General features: G+C 36.9%; 2 protein-coding genes across 3 annotated transcripts in view; one reads left to right on the forward strand and one right to left on the reverse strand.

The window, feature by feature from the left end:
* The window catches only part of LOC107741417 (zinc finger protein 710-like), a 12359-nt gene extending 5477 nt beyond the window's left edge, over nt 1–6882 (reverse strand). Inside the window, exon 1 of one of the 2 annotated variants that reach the window (XM_016554141.1) lies at nt 6710–6882. Coding sequence is in view for 1 of the 2 variants with exons in the window: in XM_016554138.1 (XP_016409624.1) it covers nt 805–849 (45 nt within the window). In the remaining variant the exon portion in view is untranslated. Of the gene's footprint in view, nt 1–804; nt 975–6709 lie in introns of those variants that run through there. The other variant, XM_016554138.1, reaches the window with a different exon arrangement.
* Nucleotides 6883–14006: 7124 nt separating this feature from the next.
* Nucleotides 14007–18204, forward strand: part of LOC107741418 (semaphorin-4B-like) — a 15389-nt gene continuing 11191 nt past the window's right edge. The window contains exons 1-2 of the mRNA XM_016554142.1: nt 14007–14202; nt 17269–17696. Of these exons, the coding sequence (XP_016409628.1) occupies nt 17540–17696 (157 nt within the window). The 5' untranslated portion in view covers nt 14007–14202; nt 17269–17539. The remainder of the gene's footprint in view (nt 14203–17268; nt 17697–18204) is intronic.

Here is an 18204-nt window from a genome sequence, read left to right on the forward strand (position 1 = left end):
AAAAAAAAAAAAAGCCTTAAAATATCTTCATTTATTTTTCCAGTCAGGTCTAAAATGACATGAGAGTCAGTAAATGATGACAGAATTTTCATTTTTGGGTGAACTATCAGTTTAAAACAAGGTAACCCAGTCAGCGCTGTCCAGTTTTTTTACTTACTACCTCATCTCACTCACTCAACACAAAACCACATTCCCACAGACAGGTGACCCTTTTTAAGGAGGATTCCACACCTTAAGAAAATTCGAACTGCTTAAGCGTCATGCAAATAATGTAACAAAAATAATTGTAATGATAATTGTGCTAGTAGGCATTTTCAAGAACAACTGTATTTCTATGATCTTTAAAAAGACAGGGAGATGCAGACTGAGGAAAAGAAAAGGAAGAGAGACAGACAGCAGGGAGAATGAGTGAGTTAACAGAAAGAGAAGAAGAAAGAAAGAGGGAGGGAGGGGCAGAGAGTGGCTGGACGAGTGAGTGAAAGCAAGAAAGAGAGAGAATGAGAAAGAAATAGAGATTGAAAAATTAAAGGGAAAATTAAGGATTAGTGTGTAAGAGAGACAAAAAAGACTAAAAGCAGATGATGAATTTTGAAACTGAGCAAATAATTAAATAATCACTGTGAATAAAACATTACATCAATTAAAAAAACAAGAAGCAATCAAATACATAAAAATATTCCAAGCCATTCGATCAGGCTATTCATTTGGGCCATCCAGTTTAGTGAACACACACACATAAACAAACAATCTGTTAAACAAACTGAGGCCTTAGAGGGCACTGGAGCAGTTGCAAAGGGAACTCACCACATTTTTCTTGGTCTGTGGCTTCAGGTGTTTGAGAGATCTCATTCTGACGCAGAGTCACAGGTTCGAATTCACCCACTGCCCTCCCCTTCATACATTATATGTTGTCTGTACCAGAACAGACACACTCTCCTCTGTGTTTCTTGCACTCTCTCTCTGTTCTCTGTGTATGTGTGCTCTCTTTTTCCTCTCTCACTCTTTTTCTCTCTCTGCTTTCCCCTCCCCCACTCCCCTCTCTGTTTCTCTCTCTCTCTCTCTGGCGCAAGCAAGAATACACACATACACAGTGCTCTTTTCCCTCACTCCCTCCCCCTCTTTTTCATTCTTTTTTTCTTTCGTTCGTTCTTTCTCTCTGTTCCTTCCTGAAACTCTCTCCATCTGTCTCACTTAGACATTCTCTCTTGCATACACTTGTGAAACATGTTTGAAAACACAAACATTCATGCTGTGAAAAAAGATTATGAGCTCAGCCATAAACATATACGGATACATGTACATCACAGCAAGCACACAAAGAGAAGATGTACTTGACAGAGTGTAAAAACAGAAGGAAGCGGCAACAAAGTAAATAAAAGGAATACACAAGACGTATTCTATAAAACAATATTGATTTGAGATCAAATTAAAAGGAGTACATAATGGAAATGCATAAGCAGATGAAAAAAAGGAAGTGACAGGTTTGATATGTAAAAACAACGCTTCACCACCATACTCTAGGCAGGTTGACAGAACAGAGGAAGAGCAAGCATACATGCATCTGAGAGAGTGTGCCAGACGAGGACCTTTTGGCCTGTGCGCTGAGAAACGGATGTTCAGCACATCTCTCTGTTTTAATGCTCAGCAGACACTATGTGATGTGCATTTATGGTCTTACATATGAGTATCCATTTAATCTGTATCAAGCTGGTACGATGCATTTAAACTTTGCTGTTCTTCAAAAGCCTTCACATTCATATGCCACACTTTCCATGTGAGTGTGCACAAATACAGTCTACATGATTCTGACACACATCAAAAAGATACATATATAGGCACACACAAACAAAAAAACAAAAACCAGTGAAATATACAAAGCATATAATGTATTAAAGTCATGAAATGGAAATTTGTTTCCTTTAGATGTGCATCACAATACAGAAGAAAAAATCTATTGCAACTTTCATTCATTTGCAACTTTAACAAACAAACTTGGTATAGAAAAAAATCACAGAAATTACAAGATGTATATTCAAACAAATAAGCAATAAGGTATGAGAGGCTATGCTATATAGTCACAGCTAATCAGTTTGCATTATTTATCTTGAATAAATGTAAATAACTCTAAATAACTGTATATACACATAATTATGAAAATGAATATGCACCCACATTCATGGAAACAAGAGGAACAAATCCATGTGAATTGTTTGTAAAGCCATTCTTATGAAGTCACAATTTATGTAAGAATGGTTTTATGAACCACTCATGCACACACAAATTCATTCTGCTTGTGTTTCATGAATGGGTCCCATTGTTGATAAGTCATTAAAGTTCATTTATAACTGTTGGACATAATTACACCTTATTACATAAATTTGCAATTATTGAGTAAGTATTGATTTTGGATTTAAGATTAGTAGATATACCGCCATATAAAATGGCTGAGAAAGAGAAGGATTGTAAAAGAAGAGAAAATGGAGGGATGAGGGAGGAGAAGAGAAGCCTTTACCAGTGAGGAGAGACAGAGGGAGAGAGGGAGGGAGGTATTGTGAGAGAGCAAATGGTGAGAGAGCAATAGAGGGAGAGGGGAGGAGATAAAGAGAACAGGAGGGGGGGGGGGGGGAAGACAGAGAAATGGTAAAGGACAGAAAAAGAATTACAGTAGAAGGGAAGGATGAGGGAAAAACTCAGGATAGAAAACAGAAAAAGGAAAGTTAAGTCAGTTTGAATGCGTGTTGTGGCTGTATTAAAGGGAACAAATGAAAAAGAAAGAAAAAAAGAGGATTCAATTGGGGGAAGGGAAGGAAGAGAAAATGGGAGAAAGAGAAAGATCGAAAGGGTCTCCCCCTGAGAAAGATCTGCACATCTCAGTAAGATGTTCTGGTAATACAAAAATAAAATACCAGGGAATTTGGTGCAAAGCTATGAATACAAACTAATAATAATATTACGAAATATGCAAAGAAGTTTAATAATTCTGCAAAGAAAATCACAAGATGCATATGTGACCCTGGACCACAAAACCAGTCTTAAGTGTCAATTTTTCAAAATTGAGATTTATATATCATCTGAAAGCTGAATAAATAAGCTTTCCATTGATGTATGGTTTGTTAGGATAGGACAATATTTGGTCGAGATACAACTATTTGAATATCTGGAATCTGAGGGTGCAAAAAAAATCTAAATATTGAGAAAATCACCTTTAAAATTGTCCAAGCATTTTTGGCTATTGCTACAAATATACCCCAGCGACTTAAGACTGGTTTTGTGGTCCAGGGTCACATATCAGATGTGGGTAATGCTTTAATAATTGAACTACTATGCCGCATCCATGAATTTGTTGATGAATGAGGCAGCATAGCCCATATGTAATGCAGCATTTCTACCCTACAAAGTCAAAACAGCAACTATGGCAACACTGGAACTGACTAAACTGTATTTACATTTTCAAACTCCATTCAGACTTCTCTGAATCTGATTATAGTTGAGCCAAACACGACAGATAGTTGTTCTGAACTTGTATATCCTAGAGAGCTCACACACTATGATATTTCAAGTACTAGTCTGTGATATTTAATAAGGACTTACTGCCAACATAGTAGCACTTCATTGCGCTTTCAAAAGGTTCCATTACTTGCATGACCTTTATCAATGACAATTTTAAACAACAAAGAGGTACAGGCTGATACACTCACAACAAACAAAATGTTTCTATTTCAATTGGAAACTAGTGGCCTGAGACAGAAATAAGTTACAATTTAGAATCTGTACATTTTTGAAACCAAGCAACCACACAGATTAACTTTTCCTTTATCTACTAAACACTTATTTATCTACTTTTACATAGCACCTGCACAAAAACCTTGTATTAACACTTCAGTATCACTAAGCACAAGTTTTAAAAATCATTCATGTGCTATTTTTTACTCTGCAATTGTCTTTGTTGTCTCAAACGTACAAGTAATATAGATGCTGGCCACATACAAACATAAGCCGTTTGTGATATACCACACAGAGAGAGATGCTCACTGCATTTATAGAGTTTTCAGAGTACAGCAGCAAAGGTACAGCAGGTAGCTGGAGTAATACCCATATAAAGAACGTTGTGGCATGATTCACTGAACTATGTTTCCAATAGCATCTAGGTCAATCAAGCCTAATGCTGCGCTATAGACACATCACATGATAAGTTTTACATTAGAATAAAGCAAGAAAATTATATCACAAAAGTCATCCTATGTGGCAAGGCCTTTAAAGAGTCACAGTGATTACAGCGTAGTCTAAACTGCATCTATATTTTTCACAAATATAGTACAGACATCTTTCAAGCCTCATCACTGTGTGATATTACATAGGGTACACATGCACTAGTTTGTTATCTATAAATCGTGCCCATTGTTTTTATAAGATAAACATGTATTGTTATTATCAAAATCTCAACAGCAATGACAATAGAGCATTAAAAGAATTTAACTACCATCTGTCCCAACTACCATCTGTCCCAGCCAATGCATCTCAAGTAGAGCTACTTTTATAAAAACTGACTGTTAGATTTGTGAAGGTTAAAATGGTAATAAGGACCGTCAACATCATTCACATCTACAGATACCTGAAACAAACGGTTGATGTCACTAAGAGAGTGTGTGATAGAGGGAAACAGGTGTTGCTTGATTTTACAGTATTAAAAATAGTAAATGCTTCCTAGAGAATAACTGACAACCCACACTCTCTTCAACTTTGTCTTTATAAGAACTAAGATTTAAAAATGTGATTCACTCCTAATATAAGCTGATATCTGATGATGGCCTACATGTTATGCCATGTGACTAACCTGTTCATTACCATATACTAGGGCTGTGCGATATTGAAGAAAAATGTGATATGCGATAACTCATTAAATAATGCGATATTCGATATGCGATACGATACTGCTTAAAGTGCCACATGCTCAGATGAAACAGTTTTACTCAGCTGTTGCCGTGTCAGTCCTGTGAACTTCTATAACTATCTTGTGTCATATATATATGGTTATTTGTATGTATGTATGTACCAAGAGTTCCTGTAAAACCACAACAAATTCCTTGTTTGCACACACTTAAGTGGTGAATAAAGCTAATTCTGATAAGAAAGCACCCCTACAACAACTTCTGAAAGTGAACGATATGTATTTTACTCGAGCATTACATAAAAATGTCATATTTATACATATGTAAAAAAAAACACAACTAGTGGTGGGTTTTTCAATGACCGATACTACTATCTAAATAGCAGAGCACCCAGTGGCCGATCTATACATATGTATTACTAAATTACTAAACATTTAAATTGTGACAGTGGAGAGTACACCAAATAGCATAAATGAAATCAACATATATTCACAATATTTACTCAGATTTCATTACATACAAATGTGTTTTATCATCAGTCTACAAAGCTGTTTGACAGACTTTGAAACGTGCATGAAACACCCGTTCTCACCAAATTCTAACTATAACGACAAAAGGCAATGTGTGAACAGCCCTTTAACAACACGGACGAACGATAACTTTGCAATCACTTTTAGAACGACAGCCAATCAGAATCCACTGGACTTTAAAGATCTGGCGCTTTTAAAGCGGTAGGCGACGTAACTGCACTAATATATTTGTCTTTAAAATAATCCACGTTATGCTGCGTGTGGTTATATAATTACTGTTATGGTTATCTCTTTATAGTTACCATTCTTGGTATGAGCGGGCCTTAAGTAGGTGTAGGCTAGTTATTGGCCTTTGCCGATCATTTCAAAAACACCATATCGGTCCATCACTTAAAATATCCACTTCGTAATCATAAGAAAATCAACACATTTTTGGACGTCGTCTTCAAAAGTCAGATGTAACCATCATGCTTCGTGCAAAGTGAGTCTGAACACTTGATGCAAACTGTCACCCAGATAGTAACAGTTCAAACTGTGATGCTGCTGCTCTTTCAGCGCGCAGAAGAGCTGATCTGGAGATGATGTGACAATGATGCACCTGACCTGCGGTCAGAGATGTCGACAAACATTCGCAGTGATTAAAACGGAGACCGTATTCTTTCACTCTCAGTCTTTCATCTTAAATATGACAACAAATATACCCTTGAACCTACACTACAACAAATCCCAATTCACTAGCCAGCTAGCTGCATCTTAAAACTTAGCCACATTCTTCAGCATCAACAGCTACATTCCATCGAAATGCAAAGTGGAAAAAAGAAACTTAAGAGAGGGAAACTTGAATCCAGACCGCATGATGGGCCTGTCTTAAGTTTTGCTCTGGTCATACAGTGAGCTAGGCTAACTGAAGGCGAGTGTGGCCTGCTCTATTCGTTTATGCGGCTCTTTTTCACTCCCTCCATTCCCCTCCCGACGCCATCTGTTTGTGCCATGAGAGAATGTGGAAGTAAAAAGAAAAGGCGACATTTTGGCTCTATAAAATGACCCACATACTGAATCGCTCTCTCGGAAATACAGGTGCAAATCGTTATGTAGATGTCAGATGAAAAGCGGAAATGTAAATATCAGCATCCAGTTCAGAGTGCACATTATTTTTTGAGGCCAGTTAGACAGAAATCGGTGAGTTTCGCTGGGATAGACAGTGGGACAGCCGGGTTTTGTCGGGGGCTACACGATCAGTTTCGTTTTCTGTTTCTATGGCAATAATGAACGGACCGTTGTCGAACTTACCACGCTCCAAAAATCGGATGTATACGTAGAAAACACTTTGGAAGATTTGAATGTCGCTTTCTAGTTTGAATTGTTGCTGGTCTGGTTCTCTCTGTTCGGCAGGAAGGAAGGAAGGAAGGAAGAAGGGAATGAGAGAAAGAGTGACGTGAACGAATAAACAGCTTGGGCTCCTCCTCGCTGTCACAAGTAAATGATAGAGCTCGTGGCCACAAAATATCTGTCTATACCCTCGTTTGATTGCAAATATTGGCAACGCAGGCAATTATATTTGTAGAAGAAAAGAATTACAGAATGTGAGAAATCTGATCTAATGAAGTGATATGCCTCTCAAAGCACAAAATCTATAGATTTTAATCTTAAAGCAGTATGTTTATTCTGTATTTGTCTTCAACGTGCACTTTTGTTTGGGGTAATTTATATAAATTATAGGACTTATTCAAATAACGGACGTTAGAGGACGCTATTGTTTCACTAGCCTTATTTACGCATCTCTAGCGTAACCTGTGTAGTTTCTTGCACTAACAGAAGAGGTCGCACTGTTATTATCCATAGTGAATCACTTCATGAGGTCAGTCGAAGCCGAAGTCTGAGTGGTTTTCATTAAATTACAATATATTGGTTTATTATATGTAAATTTAAAAAGCTGTCACTCAGCTGCTCTCCCCTGGTTTCCCATTGAAGCTAAGCAGGGTTCAGCCTGACCAGTACCTGGATGGGAGACCTCCTGGGGAATACTGTCATTGTTGCTAAAAGAAGGGTGTTTGGCATGTGGGGGTCTTATTGTGTAACCCTGCCATCCTGGTCAATTTGCATATTGTCCTTCATCAGTCATGACCTCCTTATTATTCCCATATTCACAGGTGGTGGTAAAGGGCCCATGTGAAAAATGCTATATCAGTGTAGCAAGTGTAAAGTGCTGTAACAGGGTTCCAAAGTTGGCCATTATTGGCCAAATTACATGCTTGGACAGGGATTTAGGTGTGACAGTAAAACAGTACAAAGTATGGGTTTAGTGAAAGAATAAAAAGTGCATTAAAGGGGTCATATGATGCTGCTAAAAATAACATTATTTTGTGTATTTGGTGTAATGAAATGTGTTTATGCTGTTTAAGGTTCAAAAAACACATTATTTTCCACATACTGTACATTATTGTTTCTCCTCTATGCCCCGCCTTTCTGAAACGCGTTGATTTTTACAAAGCTCATTGGTCTGTAAAGCAAGGTGTGCTCTGATTGGCCAGCTATGCGTTGTGATTGGCCGAATACCTCAAGCGTGTGACGGAAATGTTACGCCCCTCACAACTGTTGATGCCATGTCCAGCTGGATCATGTGCTTGTGAAAAAAGGTCATGATCAAAATAACTGAGGAAAAGGTTTCTCACCTGTATATCAAACATTTAACTTATCAAGATTTTTTTCTGTGAACTATTTGTATAGTCAAACAACTGTAAAGTACGCATAAAATAGTTTTTTATATATCAAATATTGATATCCAGTTCAAGATTATTTGTATAGTGTTTCATAAAATTTCATATTATAATTTGTCATAAAATTAATATGTTATAGTTTATATTGTTTTTATTTTTACATGCTGGATTCCCATTAAGTTATGGCTCAGGGTTAGTGCTGATCTGAACTGAGATAGAGATCTGTTTCTTTGCATTGCATCATGTTCCCTCAACATCTGTGACCAGTGGGAACTCCAAGCTGGAAGACTGAGTGCTTGTGTGTGTGTTTGACCCTGTGGAAATTTTATTAGGACTGAAGTGTTCCCGTCCTATCGGGATGCACCTGGAAGGACTAATCGTTGTGACTTAAAATGTCTCCCGAATGCAGGAATTATAATATACATCTAATTTATATATATCTGTATACATATGCACAAACACATACATACATAAACAGGTGGTTACAGTGCAATAAGCCAGAACATTATTTCAGCTATTGACATCTGAATGTGTGAAAGAAGCCTTTCTCCTTCTATGGGTGTGTATCCACACCCACAGCGGGGTGTGTATAGATCCAGTGGGAGAGATTAGCTTGAGAGTTTCTGGCTGTAATTCAGTGTGGAGTGAATCATAAAAAGAACATGCACACACACACAACACATAGAGTACATGTACTCTCCCACATTCAGCGACACTCCACCCCCTGCGTACAAAGTGAATGGAGTGGCATTCAGCGCTAGGTTGACAGGTCTGTATTAGCCCAGTTCCCATCATGCAGAGCTGGCCTAGTGTTTTAGGACAAGACCCTCATTAGTATCAGACCTGGGCATACTGAGTGGAACTAATGATAAAAAGTGAGGTCTAAAACGGCACTTCATGTCCTGACTGGTCTTTTATTAGGGTCAGTGCTACTTTCATTTCGGAGATCCGGAGAGATTTTTTTTATTCTGTCAAGATGTTCACTTATACAGTTTAGACTTGTTTAAAACTAACCCGTTACTGACAGAAAAATTGGAATCATTTTGTTGAGCCGCTAAAGAAAAGTCAGGGCATTGACTTTAAACATCCTGCTCTAGTTTCTGTCTTTCTCTCCTTCTCACAGACTCCCACCCCCATCCCCTTTTTCTTTCACTGTTTCACTCACTTGATTCCTGTTTTGTTGCTCTGAGAGATGAGGTAACGGTCCCTAGAGCACTATCCATTCTCATTCAATTCTCATTCAAATATGTCTTGCAAATAAGCCTGAACGACCCCAAAAAAGTATCCTCTTAACAGAAAATAAGCAGATACTTGGATTTAGAGTTGCATTCCTAGTAATGACGACATTACCGTCATTGTTTTTACTCTGAAATACCAATTTATTTTTTTTGTGTACAGGTCACAAACTAACAAAACTGTTATGACAGCTCATTATTTCTGAGAGTTTGCTGCCTAAGAACGGTCAGGTCATCATAGTCTGTTTTGCTTGTTTTAATGTTTCAAGAATGCAGCTGACCCACATAGACTTGAAGGCCTGTAACTGACATTACTGTCAAGTTTCATTTTGATAAAAACGTCACTCAAGACCGACCTAGCTGCTATGAAACTGTTAATATATTCCACTTCCTTTCTCAATTTATTCCAAAGCTATTGCTTTGAAATAAATTGAGTATTTATTAAATTGAGTAATAGTAATAGTAATACTATAATAGTATAGTAAATTGAGAATACTTATAGCATATGCATAAAAGTCACATACCATTTCATAGCCATTAAATTCTAGTATAAAATTTAAAAGGACAGTTCATCCAAAAATAAAAATTCTGGTATTTTTTTTGTGACCCAAATGTTACTCTAATGTTGTTCCAAACCTATATGAAAGCTTGTTTCCGCCACAAGATAAAAACATATAAAAAGGTAGTTGCTACATTTTATCTCACAATTGAGACAGATATAAACTTTCAATTCTGAGAGGAAACGTCAGAATTGTGGGGAAAAAAGTTAAAATTGCAATTCCATGGTGGAAACAAAAAACAAAATTGCAGAGATCTCGCAATTCTGAATTTTTTTCTGAAATAGAAAGATTAGTCACAATTACATTTTCATTACTTGGCGGAAACGGGCTTCCATACAAACCGGTATGATTTCCTTTATTCAGTGGAACACAAAATAAAATCAAAAAAAAAATTCTATACAGTGAAAGTCAGTCGGGTCCAAAACAACATTAAACCCCAATGACTTTCATTGTATAGACACATTTTTTGCACAAACCATCTGTTTTGTTCCACAGAAATTATAAATGCAAAAAGAATTTTCTTTTTTGAATGAACTATCCCTTTAAGACTTGTGGTAAGGTCTACAGAAGGATTGTGGCTGGTCCTGTAAGTTAGTTGGAGGCACTGTTTATTTATATGGAGTGCTGGTCACTCTGACTAACGTCAGTTCTTAATCACCAGTCAAGTCTCCGAGCCTAGGAATGCAACCCCTGTGTTTACACAAGATATCCCTCTCCCTGCCCACATCTCATCAGACTGTTCATGCCATGCACTGAGGGGCAGAACTGCCCAGCAGCAACACTCTGAACTGGCTCGATTCCCAGAAGTATTAACACTTTGGTGACTCTTAGATGTTTTGATTTCATTTGAATTTGAAGAGGAGGATATGACGGCTTGCTGAGTCAAACACATGTGGCTTGGTGTGTGTGTGTGTGTGAGAGAGAGAGAGAGAGAGAGAGAGAGAGAGAGAGAGAGAAAAGAATAAGAAAGGGAGGATAAGATTTGGGTTCAGCATCCTCAGCCAGTCCATTAAGGGTACCAGAGAAATCTTGAGAAAGCCACTCTTTCTCTTTAGTATCTCCGGTAACCCAAAATAGTGCTTAAGTTGCATGTCTAGACTATTTTAGTTGTCCGCTGTATCTGCTGAATGCATTTGCTCTCTCAGCTCTATCAATGTTTCATACACCAAACCACATTTGATGGATTGTCAGAAGTCATCCATCTAGCTGTGCAATTGTATATCTTCCAAAGAAACAAATGTTTCAGAGATATATGTGAATTACACAGTACTCCCTACTGCAGCAGAGTAATTTTGAAAGCGCATGACATTTATGAATTTAGGTGCACATAATTGTGAAAGAAGACTCACAAGCTTCAGGTAACAAAAGCATAAAAAAAATGTTGAGTAAGACCAGTAGTTTACCTTTAGATAGCAAACCTAAAATTGTAGACAAAGTTGGAATGGTCCACCGTGAAAAAGTGAATTGTGCACATGACTCAGGGCTCTCATTTCTCATTTGTTCAATTGTGGAGTAGACCGAACAAATACTGGTTACCTAGGAGACAAGCTAGGAGATTGTAAGGACAGACGCTGAGCTTATGTCTGTACAAATAAGAAGAGACAAGTATAAGAACCTTTCTCTCTGGTTCTTCCTCATCATAGATGAAACACTTCTTTGTATTTACACAAGTTGGTATACACGGTATGGATTCTGTTATTTCTGCACAAACAGGGTGCAGTTTGTGAATGAATACCAGATGAACAAAGCAACGTTCTAACTTTGAATCTCTATCAGGACATAATAATAGAGTGAATGATTCAAAAGAATGGCATTACCAGTAAAAAGAGGATGAAAAAGACTAGAGGTTGGATAATATCCTTTTGATAACCAACTACTGACTAAGAGCACAACTGCTCATTAGAAGTATTAAACTGCATTTGATGCCAGTCTGCCATAACTTTACTAGAGATTTCATGGATGCCTGAGCTCAGCTCTGGCCCTCGCTGCTGATCTACCTCTAATCCGCTGTAATTTCCTTTGAGCGCTACACTGTGAATTATTCTTCTCAATCTGAATGAGTATCTGACTTTGGGAGTCCCAGAAAACCAGAAACCTCATAATATCGCCTACTTGGCTGCACTATTTTTAAACTATTAAACACTTTTTAAATAAAAGCAACAACAACAAACAAACCAACAAGGATTCACAGTGGTGACCACAACTTTTGAGTTTGAGTTCAACGATTATAAAAAGTAAATTTTTGTATTTTATACGTTTATATTTTTAAATATTTTTTGTGGACAACTATAAATAAAAGTATAGACATGAAAGTTGATTTGCTCAGTTTTACATGACTCTTGTAAACAGCCACATGAGAGAGAGAGAGAGAGAGAGAGAGAGAGAGAGAGAGAGAGAAAAGAATAAGAAAGGGAGGATAAGATTTGGGTTCAGCATCCTCAGCCAGTCCATTAAGGGTACCAGAGAAATCTTGAGAAAGCCACTCTTTCTCTTTAGTATCTCCGGTAACCCAAAATAGTGCTTAAGTTGCATGTCTAGACTATTTTAGTTGTCCGCTGTATCTGCTGAATGCATTTGCTCTCTCAGCTCTATCAATGTTTCATACACCAAACCACATTTGATGGATTGTCAGAAGTCATCCATCTAGCTGTGCAATTGTATATCTTCCAAAGAAACAAATGTTTCAGAGATATATGTGAATTACACAGTACTCCCAACTGCAGCAGAGTAATTTTGAAAGCGCATGACATTTATGAATTTAGGTGCACATAATTGTGAAAGAAGACTCACAAGCTTCAGGTAACAAAAGCATAAAAAAAATGTTGAGTAAGACCAGTAGTTTACCTTTAGATAGCAAACCTAAAATTGTAGACAAAGTTGGAATGGTCCACCGTGAAAAAGTGAATTGTGCACATGACTCAGGGCTCTCATTTCTCATTTGTTCAATTGTGGAGTAGACCGAACAAATACTGGTTACCTAGGAGACAAGCTAGGAGATTGTAAGGACAGACGCTGAGCTTATGTCTGTACAAATAAGAAGAGACAAGTATAAGAACCTTTCTCTCTGGTTCTTCCTCATCATAGATGAAACACTTCTTTGTATTTACACAAGTTGGTATACACGGTATGGATTCTGTTATTTCTGCACAAACAGGGTGCAGTTTGTGAATGAATACCAGATGAACAAAGCAACGTTCTAACTTTGAATCTCTATCAGGACATAATAATAGAGTGAATGATTCAAAAGAATGGCATTACCAGTAAAAAGAGGATGAAAAAGACTAGAGGTTGGATAATATCCTTTTGATAACCAACTACTGACTAAGAGCACAACTGCTCATTAGAAGTATTAAACTGCATTTGATGCCAGTCTGCCATAACTTTACTAGAGATTTCATGGATGCCTGAGCTCAGCTCTGGCCCTCGCTGCTGATCTACCTCTAATCCGCTGTAATTTCCTTTGAGCGCTACACTGTGAATTATTCTTCTCAATCTGAATGAGTATCTGACTTTGGGAGTCCCAGAAAACCAGAAACCTCATAATATCGCCTACTTGGCTGCACTATTTTTAAACTATTAAACACTTTTTAAATAAAAGCAACAACAACAAACAAACCAACAAGGATTCACAGTGGTGACCACAACTTTTGAGTTTGAGTTCAACGATTATAAAAAGTAAATTTTTGTATTTTATACGTTTATATTTTTAAATATTTTTTGTGGACAACTATAAATAAAAGTATAGACATGAAAGTTGATTTGCTCAGTTTTACATGACTCTTGTAAACAGCCACATGACCCGTTTGCGCCTCATTAAATAAAGTTACATTATATTACAGTAAAAAGAAATCTGCATTTATTCTTGGATTATCTTTTCTTGTTCCCCTAAATCGCTTGACAGTATATATATAAAAAAAATATTTTGGGTTCTTATTTACCAACTGAGCGATTCTGACTGTAGTTTCCCATTGGTTACAATCGTGACTATGAATAAAACATAGGCTACTGTTTCTCTGCCAGTGCACAGGATAAATAGAGTACCTCTTGTTTCATGTCTGAGTGTGTTAGAGGTGTGGCTCCAGTGAATGGTTGGGGAGGGTCGAGTGTCTCAGCGGTAGATCCATGAGCGAAGAAATCAGCGGCTGAATTTTATGCAGTTAACCGGGACTGAGAGAAACCATGCTGGAATACAATTCTAAAGGCTCATTCACGACTTACATCAGCTGCCAGCCTCTTCGGAGAGAGATGTAATGGTTTTAAGCGCTTTAGTGGTAAGTTGCCTATATAAACAATAAGTTAAAGGGGCCAGTGGGTTGACTAAGAGGTGCGATGGAGGATTTAGTATTGTTTGTAGATGTTGGACTGACCACGATTATCTGTTGAATGTTGTGTGCGTAAAGTCACCTGTTGCAAAACATCACTTTTTAATATAACTCGATAATTAATTTTCATTTAGCATAAGAGCTTTGGTATAAAGGTGTACTAGGATCCAGACTGTATATCGTGTGTTTGTAGAGGGTGGGTGAGTGAGTTGGGGGTGGGTAGATGGGTGGAAATGGGCTCAAATAAACAAGGTGGTGCTGGATTGTGTTTATGTGCTCTCACACAGCCACCGCAAAGTAAAACTCGACATCTGCAAGTATGTGTGAGGGAGAATAAACGTTAGAAGTAGGATGAACTATGCAAAAGTAGAGCACTGATAAAAGCTGTTTATTTTATTTTTTTTAATAAATTTTTTTTGTGGTGCTGCCACCTTCTTAACTGTAAATGCATTGATATTATAATTATAATTTTATTCATTTTAATCTTTTGCATAGGCATTGCTTTTTATTTTGAACTGTTGATTCCAGATCAAGTGGGGCAAATCATCGCCAGAACCGTTCTAAACAATCAAGATGCCTGAAAAAGTTACATTATCTAACATATTCAGTTGGTGGAAGAGTTCTTAAAACAGACCCTCATGAATAATCAGTTGCAGTTATCAGTTTGATACTGAAGCTTGATCACATCCACTATGATGATGTGAGGCAAATGAAAGCATCTACAGAATGAAAAAAAAACCTATTTGATTGGGTTTTGATTTTTAAAGAGCATTTGATCTTGTATTGAAATGTATTTGTCCCACTTTTTTAGAACCCATTCTATAAAATGAGTTTCCTTTGTTTCAAAATCAAAGATACTTTAATCCAGGAGTATTGCATTCATTAACATTAATGATCGATATTAATCGTTTTAGTTATGAGTGGAATCTGAAAACAAGATAACATCCTCCTTAATTGTGTCGACTGGACTTTTAACTTTATTTTGCTTCAGACCATGTGACTTAGGAGTGTAGTATATGGGAGGTTTGATAATGATTAAAACTTGAGAATACCGATCCAAACTTTTTTTTTCTACAAAAGACCATTTTAGTTATAATCAAAACTAAGAGAAGCTTTCTAATATTTTTTTATCAAAGACTGAAGACTGAGTGTTGCAAAAAAAGAAAAAAAAAATCTGTAGTTCGTCTCAGTGGTTGGGCAAACAAGAGAGCACATGAAAGCAGACCTTTATTGTTTACTTTAACTCTGCTCTGTTTAGAACTGAATCAACCTTTTGGATCAAAGTCTATGAGGACTAGACAATGAATACCTTGTATGTCCTATCAAAGAACCATTTGATGTTTATATTATTTAGTAAAGATAGTGAAAGTTCTTCTGTTTTGAGTCAGATGGGAGTCCACAAATGATGACCTCTCTCCATTTGGCTTATTACTTTGTCAGAGGAAGACTGTTCTCCCCATCTTACACATCAGGAGAGGAAAATATCCTTTGCTGTGTAACAGTCTGAGAACATGAGCACCAGGTTGTTGCTGCTTGTGCCCATGTGCAATATCTGTTGTTTGTATTTGTAGATGACCTTCAAGAGTTTCAGTAGAAGTTATTGATAATGCCTTTTCTGAACTTTTTGCCCTAGGGACTTACCATGCAAATGGACGTAGTAAAAGAAACCAGACCAATGTTGTACTACCTTCTTCCAGTTAGTAATAAAAGTGTTAGGAGGAATCTGCTAGACGGCTTGTAAATTTTATTGCATATATCAGAGATCTTTTTGAAGTAAAGGATAACAAGTTTGACCTCTGTATCTACGGCTTCTCTTGATGGTCTAGTTTACGATGTAATGCATCACATTTGTCTTATGGTGACAATGAGAAGACATTCACTCATGGTGCTTCATTAAGAGTCTCCTAAGAATGAAAGCATGTTTAGATTTGTTCACCCTGCATAATGTGTAATTCGGTTAAAGCGAGTTACATCACATTTTTTATTAATTATAATCCTGAGTACCAAATCCTCAGGTTGAGAGCTCATATTATTAATCGCCCTTTCACATCATCATCTTTTGATATTATGCACTAAATCAGTTCATTTCAACATTAATGGAGGGTTGTTAATTGGCAAAGGTTCTCCATGTAAGGGAAGTCTTCACATAGAGCCATATTTTTGTTTATGTGTACGTAATGGTACATGTGATCTGGCAGCTGTAGTTCACGTAAGTGTAAGCAGCATGTTTTATTTTTACCTAGGTCTTTAATCATTTAGAAGTGCCTGACTTCCAGTTCTAACTCTCGAGTCTAAGCAGGAGCACAGGGCAGTTCTATCTGCAGGCTGCATGTCTGTTTGTGCACAACTTGTACTTGTAACGGATGTTTAATGGTCTAAATTGTTTGCATTTTATGGGTTGCTAAAGACAAAATTGACACCTGAACTATCTGACAGTTTATTCACTGGCAGTCTATTTGGAATTGGATTTGAATGCTGATTTAATTTTCTCCAAAAGGAAACCAAAATAAATTAATAATACAAATATTAAAAATAAATAGAAAATGAGAATGTGAGCGTAATCAGTATGGGATTTTGTAATTTTATTTGTGTGTTGTGTTTGAGGCTACAGAGACTACACAGCCTTCCTGTTTTCAGGACATACCACCCTTAAAATCTGATCAGGCCAAAAGGGAGGAGTTCTCTCCAAACAAAATTCTGTTTGGATAATATCATGCAGAGGAGGACATGAGATTCAAACTCTCTCCCAGAAAAACACTGAAGCATGTGCTGTGGATGTAGAGATCAGTCTCTTTTGAACTGAGAAACATCTATTTATTTTATGTCATTTTTATTACTTGTCTTTAATTCAGACTTTAGATGTTTTTTTTTTGTATCAGCTGTGAGTGTCTGTAACTCATAGTTGTTGCGAAATTAAATTTTCTTATTATTGCTTCCCAGGTAAGCTGCATCCTTCAGTGTGTTAGTTTCTGTCTGATCATGTGACTAAATGTACTTCTGTTTCTCCCTCTGCAGATTCCAGACAGTCTACTGGAGTTTGCTACATTGATAATCCATAAAAGGAGGAATGTGTTCTTTAAAATAAATGTCTGTTTGCCTACAAGGATCTGATATCCGTTCACCTTTGACCGCTTTGAGGACATAATTGAAATATGGCAAGGTCCCGGTGACCTTAAGTATAACTGAAAGAAGTATACCTGAAAGAATTAATGACAGGGTGTAAACATCACATTTGAATACCAAAGATACCTGGAAAATAACCATCTTCATTTGCAAAGCAGTAACCATGGCAATCAAATATAAAGTCCAATGGAAAGTATCCATGGAAACCACAAACTCTGTCTGGCTCTTATTTTGGACCATATGGATTATTTTGGCTGGAGTTTTACAAGCAACCATGGCGAGTGAAGATGATGTCACAGCACGCATCAGTTTCACATACAGTGAGTGCATGAATTAATTATTCATTATTCATCAGATGCTTTCTTATCCAAATCTATTTACAATTTACTTACTACTATAATAGTCCCACCTAGAGCTAGCAGGGGTTAAGTTCATTCACACTGGTGCTTGTTCAGGGGTTATTTCAATTTTGGCTTGGGTGTTAGGATGGCTCATTGCATCAGTTAATAACACACGTGTAAACTCCTGCCGACTTTTTGACCATTGATACGGTACTGTGGTACCATGATACAGTGTTGGTATCAGGTGGTAATCCCATGATGTTTTCACCAGGACTGCATTTATTTGATTGGAAATACAGTAAAACAGAAATATTGTTAAATATTACAATTCAAAATAACTGTTTCTTTTTTATATACATTTTAAAATGTCAGAAAGCATTCTAATATGCTGATTTAGTTTTGCTGCTTAATATATATATATATATATATATAATTTTTTTTTTTTTTTTTTGTGGGCAAAGAGTACAAATATCTGCCAATGGGGTAA

Source organism: Sinocyclocheilus rhinocerous, unplaced genomic scaffold (genome assembly GCF_001515625.1).
Source record: "Sinocyclocheilus rhinocerous isolate Xijiao unplaced genomic scaffold, SAMN03320098_v1.1 scaffold1007, whole genome shotgun sequence".
NCBI lineage: Eukaryota > Metazoa > Chordata > Actinopteri > Cypriniformes > Cyprinidae > Sinocyclocheilus > Sinocyclocheilus rhinocerous.